This window comes from Leucoraja erinacea, chromosome 27 (genome assembly GCF_028641065.1).
Source record: "Leucoraja erinacea ecotype New England chromosome 27, Leri_hhj_1, whole genome shotgun sequence".
Taxonomy (NCBI): Eukaryota; Metazoa; Chordata; class Chondrichthyes; order Rajiformes; family Rajidae; genus Leucoraja; species Leucoraja erinaceus.
Window position 1 is genome coordinate 11,528,744 of NC_073403.1, and position 20,588 is coordinate 11,549,331.

The following is a 20,588-nucleotide window of genomic DNA, read 5'->3' on the forward strand; positions in this document are numbered from 1 at the left end:
TACCGTATAATGAAAGACCTGGATAGAGTGGAGATGATGATTTCACCAGTGGGAGATTCTAGACCATCTTCTTCTTGCGTTTGAGGCAGCAGAAGTCTGCAGCAGCATGATGCCATCTGGATTCAACATCTGTAGGTGCCCACCGTAAAAAGGGCGCATGCTCCGGGTTGGCGCTGCTGCTGCGGCGCTGCTGCTGTCTCTGTTTGTTGTAATTCGCCTGACTGAGGTCAGTTGACAGGGCTCACCACAGGGAGGTCGCCAACATGAGCCCCTGTAGGACCATAGGACACAGCCTCGGAGTAAGAGGATGCACCTTTAGAAAAGAAACGAGGAGGAAATTCTTTAACTAGACGCCGATGAACGTGGCATTCATTGCCATAGAAGGCTGTGGAGGCCAAGTTGTTGGGTATTTTTAAAGCAGAGATCGACACGTATTTGATTAGAAAGTGTATCAAACGGTTACCGGAAGAAGGCAGGAGAATGGGGCTGAGTGGGAAAGATAGGCCACCCATGATTGAATGGTGGAGTAGACTCGATGGGCCAAATGGCCTAATTCTACTCCAATGACATGAACATGAACTTTATCAACGGTTCCCTTGAACCTGCTGATAAGCTGTGTGTAGTTCAACAGATGACAGCCATGTAACAGGCCTATCTTCATGAGCATGGCTATTGTAGCCAAGCCCTGTTCTATCCACACCTCATGCACATCAACATATTTGATATGTGAGCCTCAGGGTAGAAAATATGAGCAGAGACTGGCTGATTTCACCCCTCCCCTGTGATCAGATGCGGCACAAGGCAGTTCATAGAGTCATAGAGTGATACAGCGTGGAAACAGGCCCTTCAGCCCAACTTGTCCACACCAGCCACCATGTCCCACCTGCCGGCCCTTGGCCCATATCCCTCCAAAACTGTCCCTATCCATGTACCTTGTCGAACTGTTTCTTAAACGTTGGGATAGTCCCTGCCTCAACTACCTCTTCTGGCAGCTTGTTCCATACACCCACCATCCTTTGTGTGAAAAAGCTACCCCCCAGATTCCTATTAAATCTTTTCCCTTTCACCTTCACGCAGTTGTAGAAACAGCAATTGTTTCCCTTCTGAGATTGTATGCCTCAACACCAACAAGAAGTTGGGGGGCATTATTGAATCTTTTTAATCAACTGGCCTCTGGAGGGCAATAATGCAGGTTACAAAAGTGTTAGTTTCACTGCAAAAATATATCCTTAATGTATTTTATTTTAATCCTTTTAATCTTTTATAACTGATGACCTTGTGATGGGATTGCTAACTTGGAAAATTAAATGATTCTAATTACCCTTATTTAGAAGCCGTGTTTAAGACCAATTCGAAGATTAATATGTCAAATAATCAGTACCTGGGAGAGAAATATGGATAATAATTTTATTGATTGTTTCTAATAAAAAGTCAGATAATGTAACTGTTAAACTCAAGAAGAGGTTTAAAGATGAAAGAGAATGGGTATTTTCTCTTGGAGAACCAAGGCTGAGGGATGATCAAAAAGAGGTCCTGAAAAGGCTATGTTAGAGACAAGGTTTCCCAAACTGCATGGGATAAATATAACATAATGCCTAATTAGTCCAATAAGGAATTCTGGAGAAATCTCTCTAATAGGAGAATGTTAGAATGTGGAAGTTACTATGTAAAAACTTAGTTGAGGCAAATAGCATGAGTGCATTAAGGTTTATCGATCTGTGGATCATAATGGAAGGTTATGATGAGAGGGTTTAATTTAATGACGTGTGAAAGATCCATGTGTGATATAACACCAGCACTAACTCATTGTTGGAATGGCATGTTTTGGTGCATTAACTGAATGTAATTTTAACTATCAGACACCAGCCAAGTGATAGTACCAATGAAAGACCTTGTATATTCTAGTGACTTGGGGAGGCATGGTGGCGCAGCGATAGAGTTGCTACCTTTCAGTGCCAGGGACCTGGGTTCGATCCTGACTACGGGTGCTGTCTGCACAGAGTTTGTTTGTTCTCCCTATGACCACGTGGATTTTCTCTGGGTGCTCCGGTTCCCTCCCACACTCCAAAGACATGCAGGTTTGTAGGTTAATTGGCTTTGGTAAAATTGTAAATGATCCCCAGTGTGTAGGATAAGGCTGGTGTATGTGGTGATCACTGGTCGGTGGAGTCGGTGGACCAATGGGCCTGTTTCCGCGTTGTATCTCCAAAGTCTAAAGCCCAAAGTCTAAAGTAAAGCCCGGCACTCATTATCATGTAGACTATGGATTCAGTAAATCAGTTCAATGATTGATATTCATGAGCAGAAATAGATGAGAGGTTTGACACAGGCAACATCTGGAGACAATCTCCAGATGGATGTTGGTGTAAGCTTGCCATCTTTGTGAGGATCTTAGGGCATGCAAGTAGATCTGGATATCAGAAAGTGCACATTTAAAGGCAAAGCTGCTACCAGGGGGAGAAAGGTAATCAGGGATAGATTCAATTAAATTAAATTCAACTTTATTGTCATTGCACAGATACAAGTATAGGTACAACGAAATGCAGTTTAGCGTCTGGTCATAGTCATAGTGCAAGATAGTAGAAGTAGAAAATAAAAATACAGAATAAGCATACAATAGAGTAAAAGAGTACTGGTTAACAATGTGTGGAATGTGGATGGATTAGAAAAAAAACTGGTACATAGGCAAATACTGTATACAAATGGGAGAGACTAAAGATATCTAGCGACGGGACTCCGAGTTCAGCAGTGTAATAATGTTATTGAAAAAGCTGTTCCTCATCCTGCTTGTGCGAGACCTGAGGCTCCTGTACCGTCTCCCTGATGGGAGGAGGGAAAACTGTCCATGGTTAGGGTGGGAGGGGTCTAGATATAGAGGTTCTTAGAGCATTGCTTTGCTGGGGGAGGCTGCTTTGGAAGGAACTGGGTGAGAAATAATGGATAGGTTTATACACAGGTTGAGACTGAGGTTGTGAAAATAAATCATGCTGATACTGGATTTCTAATATAAAAACAAGAAATGCTGGAAAAACACAGCAGGTCAGGCAGCATCTGTGAAAAGAGAAACAGTTAATGTTTCAGCTGAAAGACTCTTTCTCAGAATGAGGTGTTGCTGGCCTTGGCGAATGTAGGATGTGGTGTTCCTGCTGCAATGGCTGTTTTCAACAGCTTAATTTAAATACACATTAATACTCTCTTTAAAGAGTTGGTATTTGGTAGTAAATCAGATGATTGCAGTTCCTGCCTAAACTATCAGTAAGTTAGCTGAAACAAAACAAAAGCCACGCATTGCTTGTTTATTTGCTGTAGTAGCAGGGGTTATGTCAGGGAGAAGGCAGGAGAATGGGGTTAGGAATGGGGTTCAACTTCTGTCAAGGAGAAGCTATACTTCACCCTCGTTAGACCTCATTTGGACTACGCAGTTGCAGCATGGGACCCACACACAAATAAAAACATTTCTTCCATCGAACGTGTCCAAAGACAGGCAGCTCGATTTGTTACTAACACCTATGAGAGAGAAGCGAGTGTCACCAAACTGCTGAATTCTCTGGGGTGGAACCCTCTCCAAGACAGACGTGAAGCTCACCGTTTGACTTGTTTTCACAAAATGTTAAATGGTCAGCTCGACATAGACTACAAGACCTACACCAACCCAAACCAATTAGGAGCAGACGAGGGCATTCGATCCAATTTGTGATCCCAGCTACAAAGACAGATGTATACAGCAATTTGTTCTTCCCCCGCACAATTAAAGCATGGAATAATCTCCACCCAACTATAGTTACCCAACCAGATGCAACTAAATTTAAAGTAGCTCTTTCTTCCCAATAACCCTTTCTGGCTTAAGTCCTCCCTTCACCACCTCCAGTTTAAATTCCATTTGGAATATTTTGGAGGACCAAGAAACCAAGAACCAAGAGGGAGAGATTGATCAGCCATAATTGAATGGCGGAGTAGACTTGATGGGTCGAATGGCCCAATTCTGCTCCTATCGCTTATGACCTTATGAACGTAAACAACCTTGTGTGAATTATTTTGTTCCTTCTCTTGCAGGGTTCAAGGAGACTGCCTTTCTGTTTGCGATTTCTTCTGCTGGACTCACCCATTCACTGGCCAAGGCTTGTAGTTCAGGCCGCATGGAGCGCTGCACCTGTGACGAGTCCCCTGACCTGGAGAATAAAGAGGCGTGGCAATGGGGCGGCTGTGGGGACAACCTCAAGTACAGCATTAAATTTATCAAGCACTTCCTGGGGCAGAGGAAAGCCAGCAAGGACCTGAGAGCCAGGGTTGATATGCACAACACCAACGTGGGCATCAAGGTGAGGCATTGATAATTATTGGACACAGACAGGGATCTGAGCAAAAAATCTATCACTCGCTGGTCAGGGAATCTGTTGTTGTGTGTACATGCTGTTTAGAAACCAGAATTCACCTGGCGTAAAGTTGGGTCCAAAGTAAATGTATCAATTTCTTAAATTTCTTAGATTTCTTAAATTTTAAATAGCATAAAGCATAAATAGCATAAAGAAAAGGACTGGGCAAGCTAGATGTAGGAAAAATGTTCCCAATGTTGGGCGAGTCCAGAACCAGGGGCCACAGTCTTAGAATAAAGGGGAGGTCATTTAAGACTGAGGTGAGAAAAAAACTTTTTCACCCAGAGAGTTGTGAATTTATGGAATTCCCTGCCACAGAGGGCAGTGGAGGCCAAATCACTGGATGGATTTAAGAGAGAGTTAGATAGAGCTCTAGGGGCTAGTGGAGTCAAGGGATATGGAGAGAAGGCAGGCACGGGTTATTGATAGAGGACGGTCAGCCATGATCACAATGAATGGCGGTGCTGGCTCGAAGGGCCGAATGGCCTCCTCCTGCACCTATTTTCTATGTTTCTATGTTTCTATGTTTCTATGAGATAAACTCTCTCAAAGTTAGCTGAGGAATATCAGCGACAACTTTAAAGTTTGCTTTACACTTTCATCGTCCTTCTGTCTTTCTGTTTTCATAACATTTGTGAAATTCTGTCGTGATATTCGTCGCCCGTTACCATGGTGAACCAGCTACCATTTTCAACTTTGTCATGTGATCCTTTGGGATGGTGTAAAGAAGGCCAGGGGGATGTACACCACAGGAAATGGTAATTGTGGATTACTTTCCACAGTTGCAATATTACATTACTTTTCGGTTTGTTTAGTATGGTCCAGAAATGATGTGGCACTTGGGCAAACACATCAATTGGTAGTTTGTGGTGAGTCCAAGCGTAATTCCTTCAAGGGCCTGCCATTGAAAAGACCTGTTACGTGTGAATTCCAAAGTATTGTTTGCTATGGATCGGGCCGTGCACTATTTGCCTTTTCAGCAAAGGATAACTGGTGGATCTTCTGTGTAAGAAGGTCACGCAGATGCTGGTTTAAACTGAAGATAGACACAAAATGCTGGAGTAACTCAGCAGGACAGGCAGCATCTCTAGAGAGAAGGAATGGGTGACGTTTCGGGTCGGGGCCCTCCTTCAGACTGAGGCTAGATCTTTGTCTGGTTAGAAGGAATGAGGGAGTGCAAGGCTAAATGAAAAGAGTCCCTGAGATGGGAGGAATTGGACACCAGGTGATTGTTGTGAGTAGCCGTTTGTCAGGATAACGTCAAGGTTATATTGTGTTAGAGTTAAAATTTCTTGTCTTTGCACTATAATTCCCCCTTGCAATAAAAACTAACAGACTATCTGCCAATCTACATTAAATAGCCTCCAAAATGCCAGACGCAATGGCACGGGACTTAGATAGGCAGATCTTCTTTAATTAACAATGAAGCTGGGCATCTGAATAAACCAAGCTCACGTGAGTGGCTGCAATATTCTATAACAGCTGCAGGGAAAACCCAGGAGGAAAATCATTTAAAACAAACACATAGTGCCCGAGTAACTCAGTGGGTCAGGCAATATCTCCAGAGAACATGGATAGGTGACGTTCCGGGTTGGGACCCTTCTTCATACTGATTGTGGTAGGTGGGGAGAAAGTTGGGAGAGAGGCGGGGGCAGGACAAAACCTAGCGTGTGATGTATTCAAGAGAGAGTTAGATACAGCTCTTAGGGCCAACGGAATCAAGGAATATGGGGAGAAAACAGGAATGGGGTGCTGATTTTGAATGATCAGCCATGATCGCATTGAATGATGGTGCGGGCTCGAAGGGCCGAATGGCCTACTCCTGCACCTATTTTTGATGTTTCTGTAGGTGGGTACAGGAGAGGGGGATTGTGTCTTATTTTTGTTAACTAGCACCTGCAGTTCCTTGTGTCAACAGAAAGTCATTTTACTCTTACAATATTTTATTTAATAATAATTTTATGAACCTTGCACGCAGGACTATTTCACTCTAGAATTTGTAGGTTTATATCACTTGTATCCTTGAGTCATTTTTTTTTTACCAGGTACCATCAGCTTCTCTCTGACTTTGTGGTGTCCATGCAAAGTAATAGCATTTCTACACCCATTTGGTGCACGTATTTAACAGCCTCTGTATTCTAGAGTAAAATTTCCCTCTTTACCTTCTCTTTTCTGAACTTGACTTCAAGATCGAGAGATCAAGAATGTTTATTTGTCATATGAACCGGAAATCTTACTTGCTGCAGCTTGCAGCAGAAAACACAAGGAACTTTAATTCTAACACAATACATCAACAAATAAATATAAAATAAATGATCAGATGTTCAAAGTAAAGTAGACCACGATAGTGCAAAATCGAAGTATGCAGGTGAATCATAGAAAATAGAAAATGCATCGAAAATAGGTGCAGGAGGAGGCCATTTGGCCCTTCGAGCCTGCACATAATAGTACAAAGGCTGTAGTACTTTGGAGCTAAGGTAGGGTCGTAGTTAGCAGGCAGTAAAGAAAGCGAATGGTACGTTAGCTTTCATTGCAAAAGGATTTGAGTATAGGAGCAGGGAGGTTCTACTGCAGTTGTACAGGGTCTTGGTGAGACCACACCTGGGGTATTGCGTACAGTTTTGGTCTCCAAATCTGAGGAAGGACATTATTGCCATAGAGGGAGTGCAGAGACGGTTCACCAGACTGATTCCTGGGATGTCAGGACTGTCTTATGAAGAAAGACTGATAGACTTGGTTTATACTCTCTAGAATTTAGGAGATTGAGAGGGGTCTTAAAGAAACTTACAAAATTCTTAAGGGGTTGGACAGGCTAGATGCAGGAAGATTGTTCCCGATGTTAGGGAAGTCCAGGACAAGGGGTCACAGCTTAAGGATAAGGGGGAAATCCTTTAAAACCGAGATGAGAAGAACTTTTTTCACACTGAGAGTGGTGAATCTCTGAAAGAGGGTAGTTGTGGCATGCAGGAGACTGGTGAGACTGGGGGTCTTCATTGGAGGAAAAAAAAAAAAAAAAAAAAAAAAAAAAGATCCCGATGGGGAAGGGAAAGTCCAGGACAAGGGGTTACAGGGGAGTTTTTCACACTGAGAGTGGCCCTTGCGAGGGTAGTTGAGGCCAGTTTATTGGGTATATTTAAGGGGGAGTTAGAATGTGCCCCTGTGGCTAAGGGGATCAGGGGGTATGGAGAGGAGGCAGGTACGGGATACTGAGTTGGATGATCAGCCATGATCATATTGAATGGCGGTGCAGGCTCGAAGGGCCGAATGGCCTACTCCTGCACCTAATTTCTATGTTTCTATGTTTCTATGTAGTTAGAATTGTACAGTATGCTTCAAAAACCCAATATAGATAGATGGGAAGAAGCTGATCTTGAACCTGGAGATAGTGGTTCTCAGGTTCCTATACTTTCTTCCCAACTGTAGCAATAAGAGAAGAGAGTTGCCTGGGTGCTGGGTCTTTGATGATAGTTTGTTTGCTTGAGGCAATGTTTCCTGCAGATCACTTCGATGCTGGAGAGATCAGTTCTTATGATGGATTGGGGAAAGCCCACCATATTCTTCAGCTTCCTTTGATCTTGAGCATTTGAAGTAGGGAATCAGGCTGTGAATATGTTCTCAACTGTGCACCTGTAGAAGTTCAATAGAATATTCACCAACATGCCAAATCTCCTCAGACTTCTGAGGAAGTAGAGGTGTTGATGAGCTTTCTTTGTGATTGCATCAATGTGCAGGGCCCAGGATAGATCTTCAAAGATCAGTAAGATCACAAATGATTTTAATCTGTTGTGGTGGTTGATGAATTGAAATGGGTCCAGGTCACTTCTGAGGCAAGAATTGAATTGCATCATAACCAATTTCTCGAAGCGTTTCATCACAATGGTGTATGTGCTCCCATTCGGTAGTCATTGAAGCATGTCACCATAGTCTTCCTGAGCACTGATATTATGGATATACTTTTAAAGAAGTTGAAAGGTCACGGACTAGCAGTAGTGAGAGTTTGAAGAACTCCACAAAATTGAGTCAGTTGGTCCATATAGGCATGAGAATACAGCCTAGGTACACCATCAGGACTGGACGCTTTCTGAGAGTTCATTCTCATCAAGGCTCTTCTGACATCGACCTCGGATTCGGAGATCACAGTTTTGTCGGAGCTGTGGAGACTCGTAAAGATATATCATTGTTCTAAGTTTTGAAGTGAGCAGAGAAAGCTTTGAGCTCGTCCAGGAGTGATGCGTCACTGTCACTTGAGCTACTCAGTCTCACCTTGTAGGAAGCATTGGCGTGCAAGACCAGTCACAGTTGCCGAGCATCCGTTTGAGCCACCAATTCAATCCCAAAGTGTCCCTTGGAGTTTGCAATGGCCATCTAGATGGTGTAGCTGGACTTTTTGTATGAATCTGGATTGTCTGATTTAAACGCCGTAATTCTGGTAAATCACGGATATTCTGCTTTGTCCGATGCTGCTGGTTAGAGAACACTCGGATAGACTTGATGAGAACGCACTCCTCCACATATTTTCTTATGAAGTCGGGAACGACCATGGTATGTTCGTTCAAGTCCTTTGATGTGTTCTTGAACATCTCCCAGTCTGTCAAATCTAAGCAGTTGTGAAGTTGCTCCTCTGCATGCCCTGAACAGCCCTGTACAATTATCTAGGTTGGAGTGGCACACTCCAGTCTCTGCCTAAATGCAGGAAGAAGGAGCACAGTCACGTGGCCCACCTTGTCAAAGTACGCACATGGGATAGAGCGATGTGTGTCTCTGAAGGTGGAGTAGTTGTGATCAAGAGCGTTTGATCCTCTGGTGCTGCCGAAGATTTGCCGATGGTAGTATGGGAAGTGTCTCCTTCAAGCTGTTGAACTTTCTTTAGAATTGATACTTAAGAGATATAGCATGGAAACAGGCCCTTCAACTCACCACGTCTGTGCCAACCAGCGATCACCCCATACACAAGCACTAGCCAACACACTAGGGACAATTTACAATTTTACCAAAGCCAATTAACCTGCAAACCTGTACATCTTTGGTGTGTGGGAGGAAACCAGGGAACCCAGAGGGAACCCACATGGTCACAAGGGGAATGTACAGCTCCATACAGAGAACACCTGTGTTCAGGATCCATGCTGTAACTCTACAGCTGCGCCACTGGGCTGCTTCCTGGCCATGGTGGAGAAGCTGTTAGCGTATGCCATCCTGTGCTTATTGACCATGGACTATAGTTCCTCAAGTGCTAGCTGAAAGTCTGCCAAGGGGCGGGATGTAGACTGCAGTCATGGCGATGGAGGTGAATTCCTTTGGGAGGTAGACAGAATGGCACTTCACTGCTTCATGTTCCAGGTGGGATGGGGGAGGTGGACAAGACCTCCACGTCTGAGCACCACAAGGAGCTTAACATGAGGCAGACGGTGCGGCCTGTCGCTTTTCACGATGATGCTGTCTTGTAATCAAGATGCTGTCTTGTCAAAGAACCCTTTGGGCTGGAGAGCTGGGTACACAGCATTCCCTCAAGTCCCTTTGGGAAAGCAATCTATCTTCCCTGAGGACCGTGCAGACACACAATTCCAGAAACACACATTTTTATTCTAGTACTTGCAATAACACGGCACAGTGGTAGAACAGTGCCAGAGACTCAGGTTCTATCTTGATTATGGTGCTGTCTGTACAGTGTTTGTACACTCTCCCTGTGCCCACCTGGGTTCTCTCTGCACTCCAAAGATGTTCTGATTTGTAGGTTCATTGGTTTCGGTTAAAAAAAATTGTGAATTGGCCCTAGTGTGTAGGATAGTCCTTGTGTACGAGGTCATCGCTGCTCAGCATGGACTCGCTGGGCCAAAGGGCCTGTTTACTCGCTGTATCTCTAAACACAATGGTCTGATCATGAGACCTTTTGTTATTGAGTTATATAGTCATAGATATATAGAGCATGAAATAGGCACCTGCACCGTCTGCACTGATGAACAAACACCTATTCATGCCAATCCTGCACTAATTCCATTTTATGCCCCCCATATTCCATCAATTACCCCATCTCAATCGGGCAATTAACAGTGGGTGTTAGCCCACCAACCTGCAAGTCTTTGGAATGTGGGAGGAAATTGAAGTACCTGGAGGAAACCCATACGGTCACAGGGAGAACATGCAAACTCCACACATACAGCACCCGAGGTCAAGATTGAACGCTCTTGGAGCTATTCCACTGATGCACCATGATGTCACCAGAATAGTGTTTTGGGCCACCATTCTTCTTTTATCCTCATTGAATGTGGACATTGTAGGGTGGATTTTGTAGGTCTGCAGATCATATTGAAGGTTCAATATGTTGTTTCATTAAAATGAATGGACTGATGAGCATGTTGATCATCTGTGACTGAAGTTCTAATTTGGAATCCTGGCGCGTCCAGTCCATGTGCATACGTTCATAAGATCTACCCCTTTAACCTGAGTGATGGGTGAAATGTGGTGAAGCTTGGCAGCATGGTTTCTGATTACTGCACATTCTTAGATTTGAGGAATTGCTGTTCTCTGAGGAAGTGATTGTTTTGTAAGTTTGATTTGGCCTTTCTCTCAACTCTTCTCAGCACACACAATGCACAGTCTTGGATTGTTGTCTCCCTTGTCATCAGGTCATCTGGTAGGGAATTGCAAGTTTGAGTGTAATTGCAGTTCCTCGATTCTACTACTTGACAAAACTACTGCCGTTGAAATACAAATTAAAAATGATATAACATTTTAAAGGCCTTGGAAATTGTCAGTAAATCATACCAAATCCCTAAGATCCTTGCTTGCTGAATTAATTGTGTTTGACCTACATGGCACTGCAAGAAATTTGTTGTTACCTCACTGACAGGGGCTCACGATCAATCTAACTCGTCACTGTTTACACATCATTTTCTTTTTAGAAAGGAAAGTAATTAAAAGAAGTACAACAAACATAAAGCTCTTCCAATTGACAAGATTTATTGGTAAGAGAAAAATGTTCCTTTAGGTTAAACGAACCTGGTTTATAACGTACCTGTTGCAAAACCTACCTCTGGAATCTCTTGTAGGAAAATAGCTAAAGATTGTACCAAATTAGTTTTTATCTTTTTATATTAATTGTAACTACCAGGTCCCTTAGCGCTAATATAGTTGGAGGCAAAGGTTAGCAGGTTAGCTGCCATCCTGATAAGAAACATTGCCTGCAGTGTGTTTACCCTCTGAATGCAAAGGATTGCAAATAAGGAATTAGTCAGGATAAAGCATGTTTATGCAAAGAGAGAAAAGCATTGCAATGCTTTTAGGAAACCAGAGATGATCACTTAAGTATTTAAAGTTCACCAGATACCCCAATAATTGGGATAAGTATTGCACACTGACTCATCAAAGCTATATCTTTTCAAGCTGCCCTCACCTGGAAAAAGGTAAATCTTTAGAAATTTCACTTAAATTACAATTAGATTTTTGAAATAATTTCCTTCATCGTGTTTCATTCAATGCAGTGCTAATAATTTAATGCCTTGGTTAAAATTGCAACCAAAGTCCTGATGAACATGTTAAGCAAAAGGATGATCAAATTGGAAAGGTGTAACTATCAGACCTATTCAAATTTAGGAATTACGATGCTAATTTCACTTTGAGCATTGACTTTATGTTTATCATATGGGGGCGCATTACTATTGGATGTAATGTTTTCTACTTCCTGTCCCTAGTGTGACCACAGTGGACTTTGCGATCAGATATCTAACATGTGCACTTTACTTTATATGAATTTCCAGCTATTTTTTTAAACCAAGTTTAAAAGGCTGAAGTATATTCATAAAGTCCCTTTCATTTTCCAAACAAATTACAAAAAATGAATATATGCAATATTCCAAATTTAAGAGATGTCGAACCAGATTATGAGTGGCTTAATGGTGTATTGATTTAATGGGAGTGAAATGCTCTGAATCAAATGGTACTGATAAACTGTACAGAACGGAGTGAGAGTAATCCCTGTAGACTGAATTTAAATACAAGGTAATCAATTTAGAAAGTTCAACTGACTGAATAGTTGAGGCAAGTAGATTTAGGATTCAGTCCTAGATGATTGGAATTTTAGTGATTCAAAATGTAGGCATTTATGGTCAGAAGTTGAAAAGAAAATTCTCATAAAAACAATCAGGTGTCACTTGTTTTGCTTAAGCCCTATCTATCATCTTGCAAAATAATAACAATACGTTCATCTTTCATTGATCTGCCGTTATTTATGCTTGCTAAATTACGTGGAACTAATTGTCCAAAGATTGAGTACGTTATTTATCCGACGGATAGCGAGCATTCATTTTCATCACGAATAATCATGATTAACTGTAAATTTTCTGAGTCCATTTTTATTTCCATTTCATGCAAGTTAACTCCAGAATAATGAAAGAATAATCCTCAGCGTGATCTAGAAATGCAGTAGGATCCTATTTCTCTGTCATGTAAAACAGGTGCAACTAGCTTGATTGATTGGACGAAGCAGTGTGGAAACAGGCCCTTCGGCCCACTGAGTCCACACTGACCATCAATCACCTAGTCGCTAGCGCTAGTTCTATCTTATCCCACTTTCGCATCCTCTCCATGCACACAAGGGAAAATTTGCAGAGGCCAATTGACCCTACAAACCTGCATGGTTCGGGCGGGATGTGGAAGGAAACAGGAGCACACGGTCACACACGGTCACAGAGAGTGCGTGCAAACTCCACACAGACAGCACCCGAGGTCAAGATTGAACCGGGCCTCTGGAGCTGTGAGTCACCATTGCACCACCTTCAAAACACTCTTTCTGAATGTGTGAGTTTATCCCTAAATGCCCCTGTTTTCTCCCATATCCCAAAGATGTGCTGGGAAGTTAATTGGCTATTGTAAATTAACAAATGAGCTACGGAATTTCATTGTAGATGATTGTAAATTACCCTGGGTGTAGAACCCTAGTAGGAGCATTGGGCGGGAGTGCGATTGGTGTTGGAATTGATGGCGATGTGTCTGGGAAACATGGGATTAGTGTAGATGGGTGCGGAAGTGGTGGGCTGAAGGATCTACTCAATGTCGCCTAACTTAGAGACACTGTACCAGGAATTCCCCAGATGTTCTGTCATATAGACATTACAAAGAGTACAATCGGAAATGCTCTTTAATCCATTGAGCTTTCTTCTTGGCACATCTAATTATGGACTTTTAATTGATCCACGGGAGATTAATAATTTAATAATAGATTGAAGGTGTAGAATTTGATACAATTCTTTCTTCTCATCGGAGGTGATTTAATAAAAAATTCATTATGTATTCCTGACAGAATCTAATCTAACCTGTTAAATTCCCATGATCTCAGCAAGCCTGTAATATTACATTCAATATTTGATCATTTCATCGTGCTCTGCTCTGTACAATACTCCAGCCCATCAGAGGGTCACCAACCACAGTATAGGGACAAGGAACCAGATCAATTATGACCTAAGGAATGACAAATAGGTTTATTGTAGATGATTTTCAGGTAATCTGCACATTAAATTGTACACAGTACCGCATTGATGATTTGATACTATTAATTGATGAAGTTGCAATGCTGTTTGTTCTGATATTCCATTTTGAAAAGCGCTATAGTGTCAACTGCAACATGGAATAGACTATTAAAGGACACAAAGTGCTGGAGTAACTCAGCAGGTCAGGCAGCATGTCTGGATAACATGGATATCGATTTTGAGAAGGATCCAAACCCGAAATGTCACCTATCCGTATTCTCCAGAAATGCTGCCTGACCCTCTGAGCTACTCCTGAAGTGTGTGTCCTGAGCTACTCCTGAAGTGTGCGTCCTTTTGTGTATTAACCAGCATCTGCAGTTCTTTGTTTCTATAAAGTAGTCCATTAATGGCCACCATGCATTGTTGAGCTATATATATATATATATATATGTCTATTTAAATGATTTCTTTCTCTTCCAGGCTGTGAAAAGTGGCTTGAAGACCACCTGTAAATGCCACGGTGTATCTGGATCCTGTGCAGTTAGAACCTGCTGGAAGCAGCTCTCATCTTTTCATGACACGGGCAAGCTTCTCAAACTCAAGTATGAAACAGCCGTTAGAGTCCACAGTGTCACCAATGACGCCACAGGTGAGACTGAGCTCATCAGTCCCAAAAAGCACAGTTATACTTTAAAGAACCACATCCCAAGGACTACAGATCTCGTTTATATGGAGGACTCCCCGAGTTTCTGTCGACCGAGTAAATATTCACCTGGAACTGCAGGCAGGGTGTGCTCTAAGGAGACAAACTGTGAAAGCATGTGCTGTGGGCAGGGTTACAACACCCAAAGTCTCCTGGTGCACAGACCCTGCCACTGCCAAGTACAGTGGTGCTGCTATGTGGAGTGCCAGCAGTGTTCTCAAAGAGAGGAGATCTACACTTGCAAACACTAACAGCAAGAAGATAAGGCAACAAGTGAAACACAGTGGTGGAAAGAACATGGCATTGAAATGACGAGTCATGCTGTGGTTTGTGCCTGTTGCTCTGACAAAGTCATTTAACCCCCGGAAAGTAATATTTTAGAGCTAAGCCTTACTGAAAATGTACATGTTCAGTGCATCTTTATCTGGATGATTTCAGCTGAATCAACATCTATCCAAGCTATAGAGGAGTGGAAAGTAGACATTGGAGTTTCAAGTTGACTGGTATAGCAGGTAAAATTGAAGGAAGCTTCGTACGACTCCTTCATTTAAGTTAAAGAGTGACCAGTAAATAAACAATGGTCCACAATGGTCATTTCACTAATTAAATATGGTTTATTTGAAAGTGTGGCTGCAGGGCTGGGGACCAGGTGAAACTACTTGTGATCTTTTGGCCAGTTCTATAAAGTGTGCAAACAAAACATCCCGTGGTGCGGGATATGAGAGGGAATGTGTAACTTCCTGTGCCCATCATTGTTCAAAGGAGCCTTCATCTTTCAGTCAGATTGATGGAGGATCGTTGTTTAACCTTTGCACAGGTTTTGAACCAACATGCCCCCAGGTTAGCATTAACCTTTCTCCAGGTTTGTCCCAAAGTTCCTTCCCTTTTTCTGCCTCTTAGTCATCTACATAGCATTCCGTGAATGAAATATATACATACTCTCAATGTTCTTGGAAGCTACAGATTCTTCAGCAGCCGTCACTAATCAGGAGGGTGATTTGATTGTGTTCACATAGTTTCTCAAGTCTTTAGAAAATTATTCATTATTTAACAGAAGATCATTTTGGTGAAAAATCCTTCAGTCTTTAACTGTCAGGGGAAAAAAATATTTTCTGAAAGCACCTTGATTCAAACCTTGTAGTAATGGCTGTAGTGTAAGAATGAATACTTCTGCATCTTAAAAATAGGGCTTTAAACAATTGTATCATGGACTGAACAGTAATCAGCATAGAAGATGGCTGCTATCCAGTTACCATTTCACTTTGTTCTTCAAATCTTTTCTCTAATCACCTTATTATATTCTGACAAGATGCTATCAATGCATATTCATGGAGATTCATTTGCCATCAACACACATTCATTGGAGATAACTTCGAAATAATCTCACATGGTGGTTTGTGAACCTAATCTCAATTTATTAACATTGTTCCAGTCAAATTTGCAAGGGACGTAGTGACACTTTGCGCATCTTTCTCCATTGACTTAATAAATCAGTGATGTTATGATTGCAGATGATAGGTTAACAAAGCTAATCATACATGAACAAGATTGCTGCATTACTGACAATTAATGTATGTTATTTAATATGTAATTGGTGCATGTTTATAATTATTGATCTTTATTCTGCAAGTTTTATGGACTACTGTAAAAAAGTTTATTTTTTAATCATAACTGGAATAGGTGCATTTCTACTAACGGCCCTATTTTGGGAACTTATGTTGGATATAAATACTAATGGTAACTTTGCAAAAAATTGCATCAAGGTGTACTTTTACTTAAATATCTACCTGGCATGCAGCAGAGGTGTATAGAATATGAAAAAATATTTTGTGCATCGATCTACTGACAAATGCAGCAGTAGTTATAATCTTCACACGGTTATTTCATTTGCTAAGCAGTCTTAGGTACATCAACCTATTATAGTTATTTACTGTGGTGCAAGAGGCACCATCGTCACATTTGGAGAGAGGTAGCTGAGTCTAACATTATCCACCATGTCAGAGAGTTATGAAGTGGAAAACAAAATAAAACTAGCTTTGAAAAAACAGAAATGAAAATAAAAAATAAATCTAAAACAAAGCCTGAAGATGTTGGGCACACTCAGCAATTCAGGCAGCATCAGTGTGTGTATGTGGAGGAAGGAATTGCAGATGCTGGTTTAAACCAAGGATAGGCACAAAATTCCGGGCTAACTCAGCGGAACAGGCAGCATCTCATTTCTTCTGTCCGGTGATGCTGCCTGCCCCGCTGAGTTACTCCAGCATTTTGTGTCTATCTTCAGCATCTGTGAGTGATGTGGAGGAAGAAACACAGTCAACGTTTCCAGTTGAAGATCCGTTGGCAGAACTGGCGTTTCTGAAGAAGGATATTCTGCTTGAAATGTGGACTCTGTTTCCCTTTCCACAGATGCTGCCTGACCTTGCTGAGGGTTTCCACCATTTTATGGTTATTCCGAGAGTGTTTCCTCAGTCAGCCCCGAGAGATCACAATTCACATATGCTCTTCTAGGGATCTCTGGATATCTGCAAAATTAATCTTTCAAAACAAACTTAAAAATCCATTGTTATCATTCATTTCTTTGCTCAAATATAAATTTGGAACTGTGCCCCTCAAACAGCAGAAATTCGAAAAATGTTCTAGTATTTTTGTTAGAATGGGGGTAGTAAGGGTAATCGAACTGAGGCCTGTAGCTGGTGTTAAAATACACTTCAACTTTGGCATAACTGTTTGGTAGAACTTCATGAAGGGAGCTGATGACTGGCCTAGATTCTTTACCATTGTTTTAGGGGAAGAAAAATGAGAAGGATCTAATACAATCCACAATATTGGAATTTCTTTTGCAGATTAAAAGCAGAAGGCTTATATGACCTCAGTTAAGTCAACGTGTTTCCCACTAACCCTAATGGTCTAGCAGTACTTGGAGATCTGGGTTGACATTGTGCATGCATTTGCTTCCCTTCGATACCATCAGGAGTTCACTGCAGATCAATGTAATTCAATCAACGGTAACCATGAGATTAAAATATGAACCCATCTTGCTGGTTAACTTCAACTATGTATAATGAACACTAGATCCAGGTGTTATATTTTGGTAATGCATTTACTGGGGGCATAGTAGCACTTTATAACTTAGCGGGGCCAAAGACAATAGGTTAAATATGGTGAAAGGATAACATTGGGAAGATGGCAGAAGCAATGCTGTGGTTGATGATATTATCCCCGGCCTTTGAAGTGTAGGTAATCGCTTGAGATTGATTGAACAATATTTAGAGGCCAGGTTTTTTTTATCCTGGAGAGTTAGGCCAAATGGCTTCCCAGATCTGTGCTGATCCTCGGTTTGTACTGCTACTTGATCAATGCAATGTTAAAGTATTTAACAAGAATAAATCCACTCTATAATGAATCCTAATGGGAATGAGAAAAAGGTCATCTTTGATGCTTCATTGGCCATATGTTGATAATTTCAGGCGATATCCCTAAGAATTCCCCAAGAGTAAGTCAAAGGCCTGAACTACAAGTATGTTTCCTTCAAAACTCCTCAATATCAGATTGCAGTGGAAGGACATTCCCACTTCTCATTGTTTTTGTTGACATTGGCTCATTTAAATCATTTTCTAATTCTATTTCCACATTCTTTCTCCAAACTATTTTAGATTTTTTTACAATATCATATATTTTTGAAAATCATTTTTAAGAGATGCAATTGTATTGGCTCAGTAGTCAGACTTTAAATACTCATGCTTATTCCAATCAATTTCCACTATCTTTCCAAATTATGTTTCCTTAAAAGCTGTATATAAATGGATATTTAGTAAAACGATTCCTGAGATATGCTCCAAAATGACAGAGATGTTTGTGACTATTATATAGCGGAGCAGCTTTGAGTTCTGTCCATGTTGGGACGCTTTCATGATGACAGGCAATATGGAGGGTTTGTTTAATTTATGTTGTTGACTTGTTAGTTGAATTGTAACGGTAAAGCATTTATGTAAAACATGGCTGCGGTACACAGGGCTGAAGGTTTACCAAATTCTGTCCCCCCCCCACTGTTTTACACACAAAAAAACATAGTGCTTCTCAAGTGACATTAGAGTTTAACTTTTCTTTCTGTATAGGGGATATTTCCGCACTTTGCTAAGCAAAGCTCATTACATTTTTCTTATGATTAGCAATATCTAGGGTTTCATTTAATTTTCTGTATCATTTTTAGCTTGACAAATAAAAATAATCTTTCTGTTATTTTAATGCAACATTCAACCTATTTAAAATATATTTTCGAATCAGTTCAGTACAATCACTGCAAAAACGCCTTCCATTTGTGTAATATCCTCAACTCAAGACAAGATCAGTGACGTGGACTGGAATTGATCATAAACTCACACGTTAATGTGTGTACTAAACGTAGTCCAGAAAGGAAAGTCACCCCCTAATGCTTAAAAAAAAACAGTTGATTTATTGCCAATTAAAATAATCAATAATTAGAATACCATAGGTCACAGTGGATCACTGACACTGTACAATTCAAGCATACTAGTTTGAGAGTTAGCAATGCTATGCTATAAAACAGAACAACCCTGAATCACAGGGGAAAGCAATGAAACGTTCGGGTAACTTTCACTTGGAGCTCCATTATTAAGGAGTCATGAAAAGTAACGCATTTTATAAGAAATGCTCCTTTCTCTATCTCCTTGTAAATCCTATGACAAGCAGTTCAGTGATGCACTGTGACTTATTTGATGGGCTTAATTGACGAAAAATAAATGACCAATAAAGAACAACAGACCCCTATGCTTTATTAATTTATCTGTTGATGTTCTAAGGGAAAGTAAAATTATTTTTCTACCTCATGTGTACAGCCTGTAGGTAAATAAAATCTTAGTGTATTTAAGTTATTTATCATCTTTATATATCACAAAGAGAAAATCCTTTTGGATCAATTTGGGCAGTGAAGGCATGTTAATCATGTGGTTAATGTGTATTCTCTCTGCTTTTTATATGTTGTTATTTATACTTTTTTCATGATGGTTGAAAAGCAGGTTTATAGAACAATATATAGAACGTTGCACTAATGTTTCTCAGCTTTCTGGTGGTATTGATATCAATAAAATGGTGTTTTTACGACAACTTTGAACAACATTTGTTACTGTGTCTTAACTCTTAGCATTTGTGTAACTTATTTCAAGATTCACGAGTCAAGTATTTTTAATTGTCACGTCTTCCAAAACAGAACAATAGTTGCACCAGAATCACAGGTTTGTAACCAGTACTCAATAGATAACAGAAACACATTGAATACATTGAAGGAGGTGGAATGGAGATGCTTTTATCTGTGATTATTAGAAAGAAAGAATTTGGATTTATAAAATATCTTTCATGATATTAGGATTCCCCAATGCTTCATGGATAACACAATATTTTGAAGTGATTAAATAATTGTAATGTAGGAGTGGTGGCTGTCAGAAAACCCCCAGACATTCCCACAAACTCCCATGTACTATTACAACATTTAAGAAACATTTAGACAGGTAATTGAATAGGATAGGTTTAGGGGACACAGAAAAGTGGGACTAATGTGAATGGAGCACATTGGTCCATGTGGGCAAGTTGGGTCGAAGGGCCTATTTCCACGCTATATGACTCTAAATAGCAATAACTAAGGGCCTTGCTTGAAAGAAGTTGGTTGAGGGAACACAGCTCCTCCTTAAAATAATGCTATAAGATCCTTTACATGCACCTGAAAAGGCAGGCAACGACTTGTTTAATATCTCATTTAAAAAGAGGCAAAATAACACAGCACATGTGTTTTTAAGTACTACATTGTTGACTTGAAGTGTAAAATTGGCACAATACTGCATTGCGAAATTGGATCATTGTATTATAATGTGAAAGTCCTAAGCATGCAGCCTTCAGGGCAAGAAGAATAACCTCACGGAACAGATTTTAAAACATTTCAAAAGTAAACATTATTCGTAAAATATATACAGGAAATACAATACAATTAGTCTTTCTTTACTTTCATTGTGCCTTTATTTCAATGCAAACACTTACAAA

At 40.8% G+C, this 20,588-nt stretch overlaps 1 protein-coding gene across 2 annotated transcripts in view; it reads left to right on the plus strand.

The window, feature by feature from the left end:
• Positions 1-19,672, plus strand: part of LOC129710212 (protein Wnt-9b-like) — a 32,370-nt gene extending 12,698 nt beyond the window's left edge. For both annotated transcript variants that reach the window (XM_055657031.1, XM_055657032.1), the window contains exons 3-4: positions 4,054-4,319; positions 14,315-19,672. In XM_055657031.1, coding sequence (XP_055513006.1) covers positions 4,054-4,319; positions 14,315-14,788 — 740 coding nt within the window. In that variant the 3' untranslated portion in view covers positions 14,789-19,672. The remainder of the gene's footprint in view (positions 1-4,053; positions 4,320-14,314) is intronic.
• The last annotated feature ends 916 nt before the right edge of the window (positions 19,673-20,588 follow it).